Source organism: Pleurodeles waltl, chromosome 5 (genome assembly GCF_031143425.1).
Source record: "Pleurodeles waltl isolate 20211129_DDA chromosome 5, aPleWal1.hap1.20221129, whole genome shotgun sequence".
Lineage (NCBI taxonomy): Eukaryota > Metazoa > Chordata > Amphibia > Caudata > Salamandridae > Pleurodeles > Pleurodeles waltl.
In genome coordinates this window covers 1862307125-1862325354 of record NC_090444.1, presented here as the reverse complement: position 1 = coordinate 1862325354, position 18230 = coordinate 1862307125, and the positions used below count along the sequence as shown (strand labels likewise).

General features: G+C 47.5%; 1 protein-coding gene across 1 annotated transcript in view; it reads left to right on the top strand.

Moving 5' to 3' along the window:
• LOC138296891 (solute carrier family 22 member 7-like) overlaps positions 1 to 18230 on the top strand; it is a 297169-nt gene that overhangs the window by 146976 nt on the left and 131963 nt on the right. The window contains exon 4 of the mRNA XM_069236387.1: positions 5079 to 5233. Within this exon, the coding sequence (XP_069092488.1) occupies positions 5079 to 5233 (155 nt within the window). The remainder of the gene's footprint in view (positions 1 to 5078; positions 5234 to 18230) is intronic.

Genomic DNA, 18230 nt, shown 5'->3' with positions numbered 1-18230 from the left:
TGATTTGTATTCATAAAAGGATTGTTGGTAATGTGGGTGTGTGTTTTATAGTGCTGTGGGTGTGTGGTGTGTGTATGAGTGTCAGGTGTGTGTTTTTCATATTGGCCAATGTGGTGTTGTATTGTATGTCTGTGTCCATTCTGAGTGCGGGAGTATGTACCGCTAATGGTTTACCGCAGTTGAATGCATTGTTTTGTTGACGTAATGGTATGGGAGTTAGGACCACCACTTTTCCACTGACCTTTGGGTCATATTGCGTCTTGACTGATTGGATCCAGCGACCCCTCTGGGTCACAAGGAACTGTCCTCTCACCACAGACGCAACTCCAGCTCCCCTTGAAACTGGACGGAACCGATGCCTTGCCTCCCCCTGCCTCGAAGTGCAGAACTGACTCCTCACCTCCCCGGACACCATAAGGGACTGACACCGCACCGGCTCCAGGGTGAGCATCATCTCCACGATTCCATGCGACATTTTTAAGTCTTAGTTTTCATAAGGTACAGTCCCTGGGGGCCCGCCTGACTCCGTGACCGGCGCCTGTGGGGGCAGAATATTGGGAACGACTCCATCAATAATGCCATGATAGCCCCAGTTGGAGCTATTGTGTTTCTAAGTGCTTTGGTGGGATTTAATCTTTAAAAATTCATAACTTCACTTATTGGATTTTCATCGTTTTTACCTTGTTTTATTCAGATAACTCTTATCAATTTTTTTAATCTGTGTGGTGTATTTTTGCGATGTTTTTCACTGAGTTACTATATGGTTTACTGCACAAATACTTCGCACAGTACCTTCTAAGTTAAGCCTGACGGCTCAGTGCCAAGCTACCAAAGGGTGGACACAGGATAATTTGGATTGTGGGTGACTTACCCTGACTAGGATTGTGGTCCCTACTTAGACAAGGGTGTATACCTCTGCCAACAAGAGACCCCAATCTCAAACACTCACCCACACCAGTGTGGACATTGACAACTTTGAAAAGAAGAGTTTTCAAAATGCTTCTACCTTCTGAATCCATGATGTACACTAAAAGGGCTTTTTTCTTTGAAGAAGTAAAAGTGTCACCATCAATTGCTTCCAAATAAGCCTCAAAGGCTTCCCGATGGTTTCCCAGTTCAGTGGGGGAGTACCTGGAACTGGAAAATGTGTGGGTGAGCCGTTATCTTCTCCAGGAAGGTGACTCTGCCTGGATGAGTTGCTGCTCAAACAAACTCCTACAGAATAAACACCACAAATGTGTGCGAAATACAAGAATAAATAGAAAACCAGAGAAATCCTGGTAATTACAAAATCTGCAGTACTTCTAAAAATACAGGTGCACCTCTCACTGATAGCGCAAGCAAAGCGATGACTTGAGGCAGTATAACATGTTTTCCAGCGGTGCCGAAATGGATGCCGATAACATCATAGGATATGATGTTTCTGTTATTATCATTAAGCAAATTTGTAAAGTGCCTGGCTACCCCAAATGGGTGCTCCTGGCGCTCGTAAAACAAAAATGACTGAGATGGAAGGATTAGAAGAGCCACATTTTTAGAAGTTTCTTAAACTTATCAAGAGATTTACAGGATTTAAGCCAGGCAGGCAAGGAATTCCACAGTTTATGGCCCAGATAGGAGAAGGAGCGACCACCTTGTCTTGTCTTAAAAATCCTAGGGACAATCGCAAGGTTCAGATTACTAGAGTGGAGAGACCGACTGGGACAATAGGGCAACACCAGTGACCTGAGGTAAAGAGGATCAGAATGAGACAGAGCTTTAAACACATAGGGCCTCATTCTGACCCTGGCCGGCGGCGGTAGCCGCCGGCCTGGCGGGGCCCGCCAGAATACCGCTGCGCGGTCAAAAGACCGCCGTGGGTATTCTGGGTTTCCCGCTGGGCGGCCAAAACGGCCAGGAACAGGATGGCGGTATGGGGCTCGGAATCCCCAGGGCAGCGGGAAACCGGCGGTACACCGCCGGTTTTCCGTTTCTGACCGCGGCTGTACCGCCGCGGTCAGAATGCCCATGGGAGCACCGCCAGCCTGTTGCCACAAATTTTTTTACAGCCAGCTAACGCCATTCCAACACGCCATGCGGGCGCCTTATTTATGGAATGACGTTAGCTGGCGCTGCGCACTGGTACGCGTAAAAAAAAAAGACTCACACCAGGCAGCGCCGGCGTATGGGAAAATGGGGGTTGTGCGTCAAAAAAAGGTACAAGTCAGGTCTGAAGCAAAAATCAGGCCTCCCACCTGACTTGCGCCATTTCTTTCGATGCCCAACCTCCATTGACATGACTCCTGTCATAGTAAAGACAGGAGTCATGCCCCCTTGCCCAATGGCCATGCCCAGGGTACTTCTGTCCCCTGGGCATGGTCATTGGGCATAGTTGCATGTAGGGGGGCCCAAATCAGGCCCCCCTATGCCACTTAAAAAATAAATAAAAAAATGTACTTACCAGAACTTACCTTTCCTTCCCTGGGATGGGTCCCTCCATCCTTGGGTGTCCTCCTGGGGTGGGTAAGGGTGGGAGGGGGTGTCGCTGGGGGTACGGGAGGGCACCTCTGGGCTCCTTCTGAGCCCACAGGTCCCTTAACGCCTGCCCTGACCTAGGAGTTTTTTAAGGCCCACCCCCTCCTGTGCGTCAAAATGACGCCAGAGTATAAATAAGGCGCACAGGCCTTAAAGTCATTTTTTGGAAGGGAACGCTTACCTTGCATATCATTAACCGAAGGCAGGTTCCCCCTTCCAAAAAATGATACACAAGGTTGGGTTTTGACATCTGCGGGGTCGGGCGTCAAAGTATAAATATGGGGCAGGGTTTGCGCCGAATGTGCGCCAAAAGTTTTGACGCACATTCGGCGCAAGCAGAGTATAAATATGCCCCTAGGTTTCTTCAGTATGGGTATCAACATAGTGTGTTTCCAAGCTTCAGGAAGTGAGCCTTCTAATAGCGAGGAATTGAGAAGAGTAATCAGAATAGAGAAGACCTGGGGGCAAAGTCTGCTAAAATGTGCAGGAGGTAGAGGACCTAGTGGTCAACCTGACAATAAAATTCAATAGGGAAACAAATAAAGGATGCTCAGTTGTGGCAAACGTCCTCAAAAGCATGTGAAGGAGATGGGAGAGGTAGCAACGCTTCTCTCATGAAAGAGGGAAAGGACGCCTGAATATCAGCCACCTTTTTAAAAAAAAAGTCCAAACCATCACACTGGATCCGCAAGTGCACGGGAGGTGGAGAAACATTGGCAGGATCCGTTAAGGATTTAATAACCTGAAATAGAATTTTAGGGAAATTCTGAGCTGAAGCGATATTCTCAGAATAAAAGTTGACGCGAGTGGAATGGCACGCTTTGCGATAAACCCTCAGAGCCAGCTTATACTTGATCTTATCCTCATCGAGGTAGGCTTCATGGCAAGCCCTCTCTAAACGTTTGCCGCTCCTTTTAAACCCAAGTAAGGAGTCATTAAACCAAGAAGCAGGGGGAAGAGATTTGAGATTAGTGATGGACTTAAGTGGGAGCACAGAGTTAAGAGACGATCGAAACCAGTTGTCAGTGGCACTGGAATCAGTGTCCACCGACAAGCTCAACTCTGGAAGAGCTGCCTGAAGACGAGAACTAAAGGTTGCTGGATTGAAGTTAGACCAATGTCTAGAACAGGTGGCAGAATCCTGGGGCCTATCACTTAGGGTAGCAGTTGAAATGGAGAACAGTACCGCGATGTGATCAGACCAGACCAAAGAAAGAGGGCAACTACCGCCACCATCCTCAAGTTAGAAGCGAGAGGGTCAAGTAGATGCTTTGCCATATGAATAGGCAGATTATTTGGTAAATGTACATCTAATGCATGAAAATCAGCCACCAGGAAGAGGCAAGGCTGCAGTTCACATCATCAAAGAGAATATTAAATTCACCTAAAATATTAAAATTAGAACATTTAAGAATAAAAGGGGAGAGCGCTTCAGACAAAAGAGAACACCATCTGTCCACGGGCCCGGGGGAGGAGAAGGGCGGTTAATCAAGGCGACAGAAAAGGTCAAATTACTTGTTAAACGCAGTAAAAAGATAGCACACTTGCAGGCTGCAACTGATAGCTTATCCTTTTTACACACTGAATCAATCAATCAAGCAATATCAATCAGGGATTTGTAAAGCAAGGCAAATCACCCATCTCACAGTGCTGGAGTTGCTAGCTGCTTAGTGGTAAATTGTTCATTTGGATAGCCAGGTCTTGAGTCCTTACCTGAATTCACGGAGTGATGCGGTGTTCCTGAGGTGCAGGGAAAGGTCGTTCCAGGCTTTGGCGACTAAGTGAGAGAAGGAGCAACCTCTGCTGTTGACTCAGTGGATCCAGAGGGTGTCTGCGAGGAAGAGGGAGATGATTTGTAGGTGTCTGGGACTGAGGCTTGAAAATTGTTGCCACCCTTCCTGTCCAAACTGTTGTGACGAAGTAACCCTTAATGCATTAAATGCCTCAGTGTGGAGTCCCAGCTTCCAGTAATGACTGAGTGGGGGGGTCCCAGCTTCCAGTATTGACTCAGTGGAGGGTCCCCAGCTTCCAGTAATGACTCAGTGGGGGTCCACGGCTTCTAGTAATGACTCAGTGGGGGATCCCTGGCTTCCAGTAATGACTCAGTGGGGGTCCCGGCTTCCAGTAATGACTCAGTGGGGGATCCCTGGGTTCCAGTAATGACTCAGCAGAGGGCCCCTGGCTTCCAGTAATGACTCAGTGGAGGGCCCCTGGCTTCCAGTAATGACTCAGTGGTGGGTCCCCGGCTTCCAGTAATGACTCACTGGGGGCCCCTGGATTCCAGTAATAGCTCAGTGGGGGGTCGCCGTTTTCCAACAATAATTCTGTGTGGGCTTCCGGGTTCCAGTAATGATAAAGTGGGGGTCCACAGAAGTCAAAACATTAAGAACCACTGCTCTGAGGTGTGCAGTTATCCAGGTCTGTATCCAGTAAGTTCACACTCACTGTACATTAATGAGTCTTGGGCAGGGTGTTGAACCATATGCACTGTCCATGAGAAAGGCCTCTGATGTGACCCTCGCAGGTTGTGCTAAATGACCTTACGCTGATGTGTTTCCTTCCAGGTACGGCCGGCGCTCGATGCTCCTGGTGTGCTACGTGCTCACACTGGTGTTCGGAATGGCTGCTGCTGCCTCCATCAACTACCCCATGCTTACAGTGTTCCGGTCTCTTTCCGGGATGTCGCTTTCTGGATTTTCCAGCATCACTTTGGCTATGAGTAAGTGAAGGGGTGGCCAAGAGAAGGATAATGTCTGTAAAACGGATACGTTTCAGAGCCTCCAGTTTTTTCTTCATCGCTCTAAAAAGTGCAAAAATTGCAAATTATTATCGCCAGGGGCGGCGCTAGCCATGGGCAGTGTGGGCATCTACCCAGGGCACAGCGCTCCGCTGAAAAGCATGGGGTCCTGCTTCTGTGTGAAATGCCACATTTTCCCAGTCAGGCCACCTGCTCCTCCAGCCAATCACATTGGATATGTATTTTTTAAGCAAGGTGTCTTGACCATACAGGCCTAGGCATGAAGACATTCCTAGGAGTGGAGTGGTGGGGGAAGGGAAAGATGGGGTGGGGTATGTGCAACCTATATTTCTTCTTCTGAGGTTTGTAGTCCTGTTTTATAATGGAATAAACATGACCACAAGTCAAGATTCAAAGAAAAAACCTGGAGTGTCACAGCACATCATGCATGGACCCGCAAAACTTGGCAGGTCTGGCCCCCTAGTGACCATCCTCCGTGTCACGCTGATCTCAACACCCTGCGCACATTTTTACTTGTTTACATTTTCATGGGTGTTTGAAAAAATAAGCAAGCTAGAGCCTTTCCTTTCTCACCAGCAAGAGTGTTAAATAGATTAATTTACAAAATTCTTTGTCTTTGAACTCAAGCGAAAGAAAACACAAATCACCTTGTTGAAAGAATAAGCAGCAATTTGTCGGAAGATATAGTCTAGCAACAACTCCACTCCCTGGAATGACTCCTAGAGGCCCTCGGGTCGAGGACCATCACCCACACCTACCGACCACGCCACAAACCTCAGCATCACTCTGGACAGCAAGATGACCATGAAGTCCCAGTCAATGCGGTCCCCTCCGCCTGCTTCCTCACACTGCACACGCTGCGGAGAATCTTCACATGGCTCCTCCAGGACACAAGACACACAGGCCCTAATCACCACCGACTGGACTATGGTAATGCTCTCTACACAGGGATCACCACACACCTCCCACAGAGACTTCAGACCACACAGAACACCGCAGCCAGACTTACCTTCAACCACCCTCTACGAACCCAAATCACCCCCCACATCGGAATACTTCAGTGGCTCCCCATACAGAAGGGGTGTCAATACCAGCTGATGATGCACGCGTACAAGGCACTACACAACCCCATCTACATCAACCACCGCCTGAGCTTTACCCAACCTTACAGACAACTACACTCAAATCCCTCTCGTTCACTCACACCCCCGCATCCAGCGAAGCAGAAGCGAGGACTCTCCTTCTTCTGCCTCGCGGCGAAGACATGGAATGACCTCCCACTGCAGCTATGGACCTCCGCCTCTCTTTTGGAATTCCAAAGGGCGCTCAAGACCTGGCTGTTCCACTGAGCCCCTCGGGCCCCTCAAGCGCCTGGGTCATTAGCTGCTCTACAGAAAACGACTGACTGATTAATTGATTGAAAGAAGTCTATATTGTGCTCTGTTTTGATACCATTTATAGGGCAAAACTGATAAATGTTTCAACAATGGCAATGAAATCACTACAGTGATCCATGTCAGTCAAGTAAGTGAGGTTGCTCTTGTTAAAATTTCACACTTTGTGCTTACTTTACTTGCCTAAGAGTGTTCAATTTATTCCGGATTTCGTTTTAATGTATTTTTTAATGCAGCATGTCAGTCTTGCATATCGTGTACCGTCCCACCTATAGGAGTCTGCTTGAGTTCAGGTTGTAGATGGGTGTTTATAACTTGCCATGCTTGAGAGCACTGGAGCCGAGGACAAAGGCCATGGGAGGTGCTCACAGGGGCTCTCAGTGAATCACAAAGGTGTTCAGAATAACTGCTCATCCAGTCCTGCTTGGCCACTGTGCAGAGCACACAAAGCAATGGTGACAGACCATTTGTAATTGTAAATATATGCAAAGGTGTGTAAATCAGGGTAAGAAGAGGTGTGCCAGTGAACGAGGGAGCAGACAGATCAGACTAGCATGGCAGGGCTGGCTCTGCTGTTTAGCATCAAAGAGCTACACTACAGCTTGGGACCCTGGGGAGTGGCACTCACTGCCCTGGGCCTCACAGATCTGGATCATTGCAGCGAGGTCCTGCTATGCGGCACCTTCACTGAGACTTACAGCCATTATCCAGTGGGAAGAGGTCCTGGGCATCACAGAGCTAGATCTGGACATCACAGAGCTGGATCATTGCAGCGAGGTCCTGCGATGCGGCACTTTCAATGAGACTTGGAGCCATTATCCAGTGGGAAGAGGTCCTGGGCATCACAGAGCTAGATCTGGACATCACAGAGCTGGATCATTGCAACGAGGTCCTGCGATGCGGCACTTTCAATGAGACTTGGAGCCATTATCCAGTGGGAAGAGGTCCTGCGCATCACAGAGCTGGATCATTGCAGCGAGGTCCTGCGATGCGGCACCTTCACTGAGACTTACAGCCATTATCCAGTGGGAAGAGGTCCTGGGCATCACAGAGCTAGATCTGGACATCACAGAGCTGGATCATTGCAGCGAGGTCCTGCGATGCGGCACTTTCAATGAGACTTGGAGCCATTATCCAGTGGGAAGAGGTCCTGGGCATCACAGAGTTGGATCTGGGCATCACAGAGCTGGATCATTGCAGCGCAGTCCTGCGATGCGGCACCTTCACTGAGACTTACAGCCATTATCCAGTGGGAAGAGGTCCTGGGCATCACAGAGCTGGATCTGGGCATCACAGAGCTGGATCTGGGCATCACAGAGCTGGATCATTGCAGCGAGGTTCTGCGATGCGGCACCTTCACTGAGACTTGGAGCCATTATCCATTGGGAAGAGGTCCTGGGCATCACAGAGCTAGATCTGGACATCACAGAGCTGGATCTGGGCATCACAGAGCTGGATCATTGCAGCGAGGTTCTGCGATGCAGCACCTTCACTGAGACTTGGAGCCATTATCCATTGGGAAGAGGTCCTGGGCATCACAGAGCTAGATCTGGACATCACAGTCCTGCTTGGCCACTGTGCAGAGCACACAAAGCAATGGTGACAGACCATTTGTAATTGTAAATATATGCAAAGGTGTGTAAATCAGGGTAAGAAAGGTGTGCCAGTGAACGAGGGAGCAGACAGATCAGACTAGCATGGCAGGGCTGGCTCTGCTGTTTAGCATCAAAGAGATACACTACAGCTTGGGACCCTGGGGAGTGGCACTCACTGCCCTGGGCCTCACAGATCTGGATCATTGCAGCGAGGTCCTGCGATGCGGCACCTTCACTGAGACTTACAGCCATTATCCAGTGGGAAGAGGTCCTGGGCATCACAGAGCTAGATCTGGACATCACACAGCTGGATCATTGCAGCGAGGTCCTGCGATGCGGCACCTTCAATGAGACTTGGAGCCATTATCCATTGGGAAGAGGTCCTGGGCATCACAGAGCTAGATCTGGACATCACAGAGCTGGATCTGGGCATCACAGAGCTAGATCTGGACATCACAGAGCTAGATCATTGCAGCGAGGTCCTGCGATGCGGCACTTTCAATGAGACTTGGAGCCATTATCCAGTGGGAAGAGGTCCTGGGCATCACAGAGCTAGATCTGGACATCACAGAGCTGGATCATTGCAGCGAGGTCCTGCGATGCGGCACTTTCAATGAGACTTGGAGCCATTATCCAGTGGGAAGAGGTCCTGGGCATCACAGAGCTGGATCATTGCAGCGAGGTCCTGCGATGCGGCACCTTCACTGAGACTTACAGCCATTATCCAGTCGGAAGAGGTCCTGGGCATCACAGAGCTAGATCTGGACATCACAGAGCTGGATCATTGCAGCGAGGTCCTGCGATGCGGCACTTTCAATGAGACTTGGAGCCATTATCCAGTGGGAAGAGGTCCTGGGCATCACAGAGTTGGATCTGGGCATCACAGAGCTGGATCATTGCAGTGCAGTCCTGCGATGCGGCACCTTCACTGAGACTTACAGCCATTATCCAGTGGGAAGAGGTCCTGGGCATCACAGAGCTGGATCTGGGCATCACAGAGCTGGATCTGGGCATCACAGAGCTGGATCATTGCATCGAGGTTCTGCGATGCGGCACCTTCACTGAGACTTGGAGCCATTATCCATTGGGAAGAGGTCCTGGGCATCACAGAGCTAGATCTGGACATCACAGAGCTGGATCTGGGCATCACAGAGCTGGATCATTGCAGCGAGGTCCTGCGATGCGGCACCTTCACTGAGACTTGGAGCCATTATCCATTGGGAAGAGGTCCTGGGCATCACAGAGCTAGATCTGGACATCACAGAGCTGGATCTGGGCATCACAGAGCTGGATCATTGCAGCGAGGTTCTGCGATGCGGCACCTTCACTGAGGCTTGGAGCCATTATCCATTGGGAAGAGGTCCTGGGCATCACAGAGCTAGATCTGGACATCACAGAGCTGGATCTGGGCACTTTCAATGAGACTTGGAGCCATTATCCAGTGGGTAGAGGTCCTGGGCATCACAGAGCTGGATCATTGCAGCGAGGTCCTGCGATGCGGCATCTTCACTGAGACTTGGAGCCATTATCCAGTGGGAAGAGGTCCTGGGCATCACAGAGCTGGATCATTGCAGCGAGGTCCTGCGATGCGGCATCTTCACTGAGACTTGGAGCCATTATCCAGTGGGAAGAGGTCCTGGGCATCACAGAGCTGGATCATGGCAGTGATGAGGCCTACTGGGGAAAGAAGCCCATTAGTGGCCATGCCACATATTATCCAGCACTGTGAGGCCCAAGGAAGACGCTCCTTCTCCGGAGCCTCGCAGCACTACATTATGGCTGCGAGGCCTAGGGCAGGGAAAAGCATCCCTTAAAAAGTAGAGCTAAACCAAAGCAAGGGGAGAAGCATAAAACCAGGGCCAGGGTTTCAGTGAAGCTGGTCCCTCCGGGTCTCAGGCCAAGCAATAACTAAACTCCAACTTTGCTCCCCATCGCCCCCCCTTGTGTTGGCTTCAATGTGTTCTTCTGCATGAAACCAAAATGTCAACTTATTGGGATGTATTTCCTAATATTGTGGGGCAGTGGGTACTTTATATCTTTACGTAATGGGTCGGCCATGCTCCTAAATCCTCAGTCTGAGAAGTCTCATGGTTTCACCAATATAAAGCTTTTTACACTCACATCCTAGTGCATACGCCCAACATGAAGTGTTACAATTGATAAATGTCCATATTTATATGTTCCTTTGGTGGTGTAACTCCATTCCATACCCCTGAGTGTTCCATAATCAACCATATTGCAAGATCCACATTTAAAGAAGCCATTAGGTTTGTTCAACCATGCCCCATCTATCCCCTCTGGTCTGGGTGTCCTGACATACCTGGGACAGAGCATATATCTAAGAGTCGTTCTTCGTCAATAAACAACTTTAGGTTAGCAAGGTATAATTTCATTCAGTGATGTCAGATTGTTAAGAATATGCCAATGTTTCAAAAAGGTATTAAAGATTTTTGGCCTGATTTAGATCTTGGCGGAGTGGAATACTCCATCACAAACCTGACAGATACCCAGTCCGCCGTGTTACGATCCCATGATATCTTATGGAGATCGTAATACGGCGGACGGTATATCCGTCACATTTGTGACAGAGTATTCCATCTGCACAAATCTAAATCAAGCCTACACCACTCACTCTGAAAATTATATTTTGTAATGATTGCTGGAGAACGCTGTATGTTCTGCGTCTCTTTCTTTCCAGTTCTGAAGGTATTTTTTCTTTTGAGTCTTCTATCTCTTTGACCAAATTAAAAAAATTGCCAGTGTAGACCGGTGCCTTGAATTTCTTATTAATTTCTACTATATTTTGAAGAAACCTGAGGACATATTTAATAGAGGGTTGTGTCATGTTTGCACTACGCAATGTGGTACATGTGTGATGTAAACTTTTAAGACAGATTTATGAAGCCACACGTAGCCACTTTCCGTGGCTCTCAGTGGCTTCATAAATCCGGAATCACAAATCACTGCATTGAGCTCCTCTGCCCTGTGTAAGCCTTCCATGGGCGTTGCGGTGGGTGTTCCCACGCTACTTCCATGGGTTTTGACGCACACCCAGATTTACAAAGTCTGTAAATCTGGGAAAGAATCAAATTCTTACGCCTTCCCAAGGGAGGCGTAACAAGGGGAAATTCCTTTATTGCGCCTTGTTTTTTCCTCTTTCTATGTGTGCTGAATTCTGAAGCATACATAGATAGAGGAATATGCCTCTCAGGATTGGCTTTGAGCACCAGCGCAGAGAAAAAGGCCGGTATACCCGGTATTGCCTTAAATATGGCACATTCCTGCCCTTTCCCTATGGCGCATAGTTTCATAAATATGCCCCTTGGTGTTCCGACAATGGGAGGAGATGTGGCCCAGTCGCTAAAGCTGCCAACCTTGAATTCTGGGGACCCAGGTTTCAATCCTGGTCTTGGCGCTTAATCAACATAGAATGATTCAGGGCAAAACACTTAACATTCTCTGTGCCTAAAAAGTGAAATATAAAATGAGAATTTCATTAGTGTAATCTGCACTTGCCGTACTTGATCTTGTAGATTATATCCCATTTCCCTCAAGTATTGTACAGAGCTGGTTCCTGTTATATAAATACTAATGTACAACTACGTTTGGCTCTCACCATCTCCCCGTATGGACTGTGTTAGAAATGGGATCTCTAGTTGGCAGTCGGTTTACACCCCGTCCAAGTAGGGGCACTCACTCTAATCAGGAAAAGGAAGAAACACAGCTCAGATAACTCCTGCTCACCCCCCTTGGTAGCTTTGCACAAGCAGTCAGGCTTATCTCAGAGGCAACACACAAACTAATACAGTGGAATCATCAAAAAATGACTCCACACCAGTTTAGAATAATAGCCAATATTTATATAAATCAAAAAGACCAAAATGACAAAAATCCAATAAACACACACAAAGATATGTTTTTTTTAAAAGTAAAAAGAATCTTACGCCAAAGAAATCAATGAATGCACTGTTTTAGAAAAAAGTACTTGGTATGAGTCAAAAATAAAGCCGCAGGGGAAAGCGTGCGTCGGAAAAGCAAGCAATGCATCGATTCCTTACTTGCAAGTGAGGCCATTTGCCAATTCTTTCTCCGCCGGGCCTGCGGTCCGTCGATCCCTATGACAGACAATACAGAACTCAGCTGAAAGACTCATCCTTGACCTCCGCAGATGGACACACATCACCCAGCACCTCAAGAAGCTACACTGGCACCCGAGCCAGAAGAGTTGCCAGTTGAAGATGCTGGCCCATGCATTCAAAGCCCTGCATAACTAAGGACCAGCATACATCATCAAGCGAATGACCTTCCACCAACCGACTAGACATCTGTGATTTACCTCGGTTTCCCTCGCAGACACCCCCCACCCCTCCCGATCCGCTGATCCAACAGCGGAGGACGCTCCTTCTCTCACTTGGTTGCCAAAGCTTTGAACAATCTTCCCCTGCACCTCAAGGATGTCGCATTGCTCTGGGAATTCTGGGAAGGACTCAAGACATGGCTGTTTGAATGAACAGAGCACCGTGAAGCAGTTAGCAACTCCAGCGCCTTGAGACCGTCACTGGTGATTTGCCACACTTTATAAATCCTGATTGATTGATTGAACCAGTGTACATCCCTGGTGCACAATCTGTAGGACCTGGCCCTTTTTGCAGGGTCATCTCCAAAACTTTTTTCATCCTTCCTCCAATTGTTTCTGACCTGTTTTTGTTGGCTTCAGGATTCGGGGCACTTTACCACTGCTCACCAGTGCTAAAGTGCATATGCTCTCTGTCTAAATTGTATTGGTGATTTGTTTATCCATGATTGGCATACTTGATTTACTGGCAAGTCCTCATTAAAGTGCACTATGAGTGCCCAAGGCCTGTAAATCAAATGCTACATGTGGGCCTGCATAACTGATTGTGCCACCCACATGAGCAGCCCTGTAAACATGACGCAGACCTGCCACTGCAGTGTCTGTGTGTGCAGTCTTGCACTGCCAATGCGACCTACCAAAACCTTCCCTTTTTGTACATGTAAGTCACCCCTAAGGTAGACCCTAGGTAGCCCCATGAGAAGATTGCAGTGTGTTCAAGAGGTAGGACATGTAATGGTGTGTTTTACATGTCCTAATAGCGAAATATGACCAAATACATTTTTCAGTATTTCAAGGACTATCATTCTCGTAGGTTAACGAGGACTGCCTTTAAATGTCTTTTAAGTTCAGTTTCCCATTGGGAGCAAATAAAGATTTGGAGGTTGGGGTCTCTGAACTCACAATTTAAAAATACATCTTTTGGTAAAGTTGTTTTTTAGATTGTCAGATTGAAAATGCCACTTTTAACAGTGGGCATTTTCATGCTTAACCATTCTGTGCCTCTACCTGCTTGTGCTGGGTCAGACTGACAGTTGAGCTGTTTGTGAATTCCCTCTAGACAGTGACACAAAGGGAGCTAGGGCAGTAGCCTCCCTATCCTGATGAGTCTCCTGGGCTAGAGTGGGGAGGGAGGAGTTGACGCTTACACCTGAAAGGGCTGTACCTGTTCTAACACAATGCAGTCTCTAACCCCCTGATGTGTGTCTGGGGCCAGGCCTGGGCAAGGCAGGATCTTGTCAACAACAAAGACTTCCCTTTGAAGTTTGCCTACTTCAAAGGCAGAAAGGGGAATAAGTAGTAAACTCCAAACCCCAGATTTTTCAATAACTTCTGGGTAAAGACGAACCTCTGCCAAGGAGAAGAACTGAAGAGCTGGAGGAGGAGTACTGCCCCTTTGCCTGTGAGGGTGGTTTTCTGGGTTGGCCTGCAGTTGCTGTTCTGCCTCAGAGAGGACAAAGACTGGACTTTGCTTTGTTTTCCTACTTATGAAGTGTCTCCAAGGGCTTGGACTGAGCTTGCCCCCTGTGCTGAAGTTTCAGGGTCATCAAAGACTTCCTCTGCCAGTACATGGACACTCTTGCTGAGACTCCTACCCTGCCAAGTGGTGCTCAATCCAGTCCCTGGGCCCTCGAAAGGAGAAGCTAGTGGAAACAAGACTGAAATTTATAACCAGGAGCAGTGCTGGAGAAAAATAGACGCAACACCTGCTTTGTGGCTGAAAAATCAATACACCTCCTGCACAGTGGAGGAGGCTGGCCTGGTTTTTAGTGGGTACCTATGGTACTTTCACCTTAAACCAGGTACAGTTATTCCTTATTAGTTAAATGTAGGCAGTTTCTAGAAGCCAGGCTCTCTAGGGGTAGATGTAGCTGAGTATCCAAGGCTTATCTCGAAGACATGCAAATCTCATCTAATACCACCATAGTCAAACAGTACTCACACACATAAAAGAAAATACTCAGGGCCATATTTATACTTTTTTGTGCCACATTTGCGTCGTTTTTTGACGCAAAATTGGCTCAAACTTACAAAATACAATTGTATTTTGTAAGTTTGCGTCGATTTTGCATCAAAAAACGACGCAAATGAGGTGCTAAAAAAGTATAAATATGGGCCTCAGTGTTACAAAAATAAAGGTACTTTATTTTGGTGACTGTGAGAAGGTAGCCTCTTTCTAGCATTGTTACCCCCACTTTTGGCCTGTTTGTGAGTATATGTCAGTGTGTTTTTACTGTCTCACTGGGATCCTGCTAGCCAGGACCCCAGTGCTCATAGTGAAAACCCTATTTTGTCAGTGTGTTTTGCCTGTCTCACTGGGATCCTGCTAGCCAGGACCCCAGTGCTCATAGTTTGTGACCTAAATGTGTATGCCTGTGTAGTGCCTAACTGTGTCACTGAGGCTCTGCTAACCAGAACCTCAGTGCTTATGCTCTCTCTGCCTTTAAGTTTGTCACTATAGGCTAGTGACGGGGGATAGAAGGGAACATGGCAGCTGCGTAACGCCGCGGTCGCGAGCTCTCTCCCGGCCGGTGCTCGCACTCCTTACAGCATACACTGTAAACGCCGCGCTTTGAACACTGTCAGCCGGATGAGCCTCGTGCTACGCCCCCGCCCTCTGGGTGATTCAGTGCAAAACGAGGGGCTGTTTCTTGCTACGGAGACGCCAAGGATCGGCGCTCCATTCATAGGATTTTTCCTGGAGGCAGCGACATCTTGGAGCCAAAGGAGACGTTTACTATTTAACAGCTGCTTCCGGGGGCCACGCTTGGGAGCAGCTTTTAGCACTCGCAGGAGGGACCTGGAGGGAGGGACCAAAACTTTTCAGGATCGCAGCAAGTATTTTTCTATTGTTTGGGGGGGCTCTGCTTATATGACGCCGGCTAAATTGAGAATATGGGCGTCTTCTAGGGGCCGCCGTTGTTGCAAAGCCAGAAAGTTCTGCTTAGCCTTGGGAGAGGTGAGGAGGCCCTCCAGAAAAATACTCTTAGTTGTCTGCAAAGCTCTAGCAAGGGAAAAGAGGGGGGGTCTGGAAGCAAGAGGGCGCAAGCAAAAGGGTTTGGGGAAATCCAAAAAGGGGAGTTTGTCTGTACCCCCTTTGTCTGGTTTGGAGCCCAGGAAAAGGCATAATAACAGATCTGGTAAAAACAGCAAGGCACTGGGCGCTCAAGGCTTACTTTCTGAGGAAAAAAAATTGTTTTCCCCCCCTTGCTCCTTTTTTGAGGAATATCTCACACCGTCGAGCGATACAGCCCCCACAGTCTTTAGAAGGCTCCCTCCCCTCTCGGTCCCCTTCATCTTCCTTCCTAGAGCATGGAAGACAGGCAGGCGAGAATGAGTATGCGCAAATCCAATCAGTGGCGTGTGGTGGGGCACAGGGCCCCTTGGTTATGAAGGCCCTAGAGTCAGGTTCACCTGCACATGACTCTGCGGTACAGAACCTCTTGATCTCCTTATCTGAGGAGATCAGGGGTAAATTTGAGGTATCTGAGTTTAACCAAGGGAAAATCAGAGAGTCCTGCGCTGCTCTGGAGACTAAACTTAATGCCTTGACGGAGAGGATAAGTCATTTGGAAATGGTGGTGTCAGAGCAGGAAGCCCATGTACTGTCCAACACTCAGGGTATTTCCCGGTTATCACGCAATGGCAAGATGGTCCATGAAAAACTAGAGTCCCTGGAAAACAATCTACGAAGGAACAATATTAGAATCCTGAATGTACCCAAGGGGCTGGAAGGAGAGGACATCAAGGCCTTTGTATTAACTTTGCTTGAGAAATTTTTTCCCACAATGGATCAGATAAAGCTGAGAGAAGACATACAAAGGGTCCACCGGGATCCTTTCAGGAGGAAGCCTGATAGGAAGACCCCTAGGAAGATTTTGGTTAATTTTGGCACTTACTCTGTAAAAGAAAGAATTTTGTCTGAAGCTCTTAAGGCGGGTAGTTTCTCAATGGGTGATTGGGCATTTCGGATTTGTTCTGACTTATCTAAAACAACTTTAGATAGGCAATGGGAATTGGGGAAGTATATGCAAGATCTGAGGGCTCTTGGCGCAACAGTTCAGATGAGGTTCCCGGCTTTTTTGAAGATTATGTGGAATAATACGATGCATAATATCAGGGAATCCACGGAAGTTCAGGCGTTAATTGAGAAAATGAAAAATTAAGGCTGATAGTTTCCGGGTAAAAAGCCGGCCGGTTAGAGCTCATATGGGCGGTCATAGTCGCCCTTGAAGTCAAGGGAGAGTTCCCATGGGAGAAGGAGGTATTGGGAGTGTTTGGGGTATAAGTCAGGAGATTTTTTTTTTTTTTTTTTTTTTCTTCACATAGGGTGGGTGGAGGGGGTAGGGTGTGGGGTTAGCAGGGCGGGGGTGAAACATGCAGTGTCTGAAAATGTCCTCAGTAGCGTGCTAGGGGCCTTGACCTTTTTTTTTTTTTTTCTTTTTTTGGTAATAACTCTTTTATGATTATCAATGGTTAACTGGTCAGGGGTTATTTTGAAGTTTTTATCATGGAATGTAAATGGTTTACGGGTTCCAGGGAGGAGGAAGAGAATTTTTTAGTTTTTAAAAAGGGCAGATGAGCAGATAATTATTTTACAAGAAACCTATTTCTTAGAAACCGAATGGAAGGTATATCTTAAAAACTTGAATTGGGTGGGTTATCTTGCGTGCACTAATCAATCATGTGCGATTAAGGGGGTGGCAATTCTGATAAAGAAGTCAGTGGGAGTGAAGGTGGACAATATTAAGAAAGATCCTAGGGGGAGATGGCTGATTTTGGAAGCCGCCTTACACGGTATCAGGTTTACCATCGCTGGATATTACGGTCCCAATATTGATGATCCTTCACCCTTCCAAGACCTTTTTTCACATCTGTTAGTTGTCAAATATCCGATCATAATTGGTGGAGATTTCAACATTTTATTGAATCCTTCTTTAGATAAGTCTACTCCAAGACCAACGGTCAATCTACCTAGAACCGGGTCTAGGATAAAACAAGGAATGTTAGATCTGGTTTAATGGATATTTGGCATCAGAAGGGTGGGAGAGGGCTTAGGTATACATTTAATAATAAGAAATATGGTCATCATTCAAGGATAGATTTATTTTTAATCCAACAACAGTTAAGAGATATAGTAATATTGGTTAGTCATGCCCCGGCACATCTCTCAGATCATTCAGCAGTATTAATGCAAGTTTCTCTTAATAATCAAACTCCTAGTCCCAGGTGGACAGTAAATCGTTCTTTGTTTTTGGATGAGTTATTGGTGGATGGGTTGAGGAAAGATACTAATGAATTCTTTAATTTGAATTACGGATCCGCCACATTGCAGACACTGTGGGTCGCATATAAAGCATTAATTAGAGATAGGCTTGTAGGGCTGGCCACTTGCAGATATAGAGCCGAGAGAGACCAGTTAAAACAACTTGAGCTTAAGGTGGCCTCCTTGCAGGAAGCCTCCTCAAGGGCGGAGTAAAAACAGAGGGGTTTCTTTAATGCTCAGTTAGAATTAGCTAGGTCAAAGCTGGGTTTATTCTTAGAGAGGAAAGCGAGAAGGGCATGGGAATGTAGTAGGTTTGCCCATTATGAATATGGGGAAGGCTGTGGAAAGC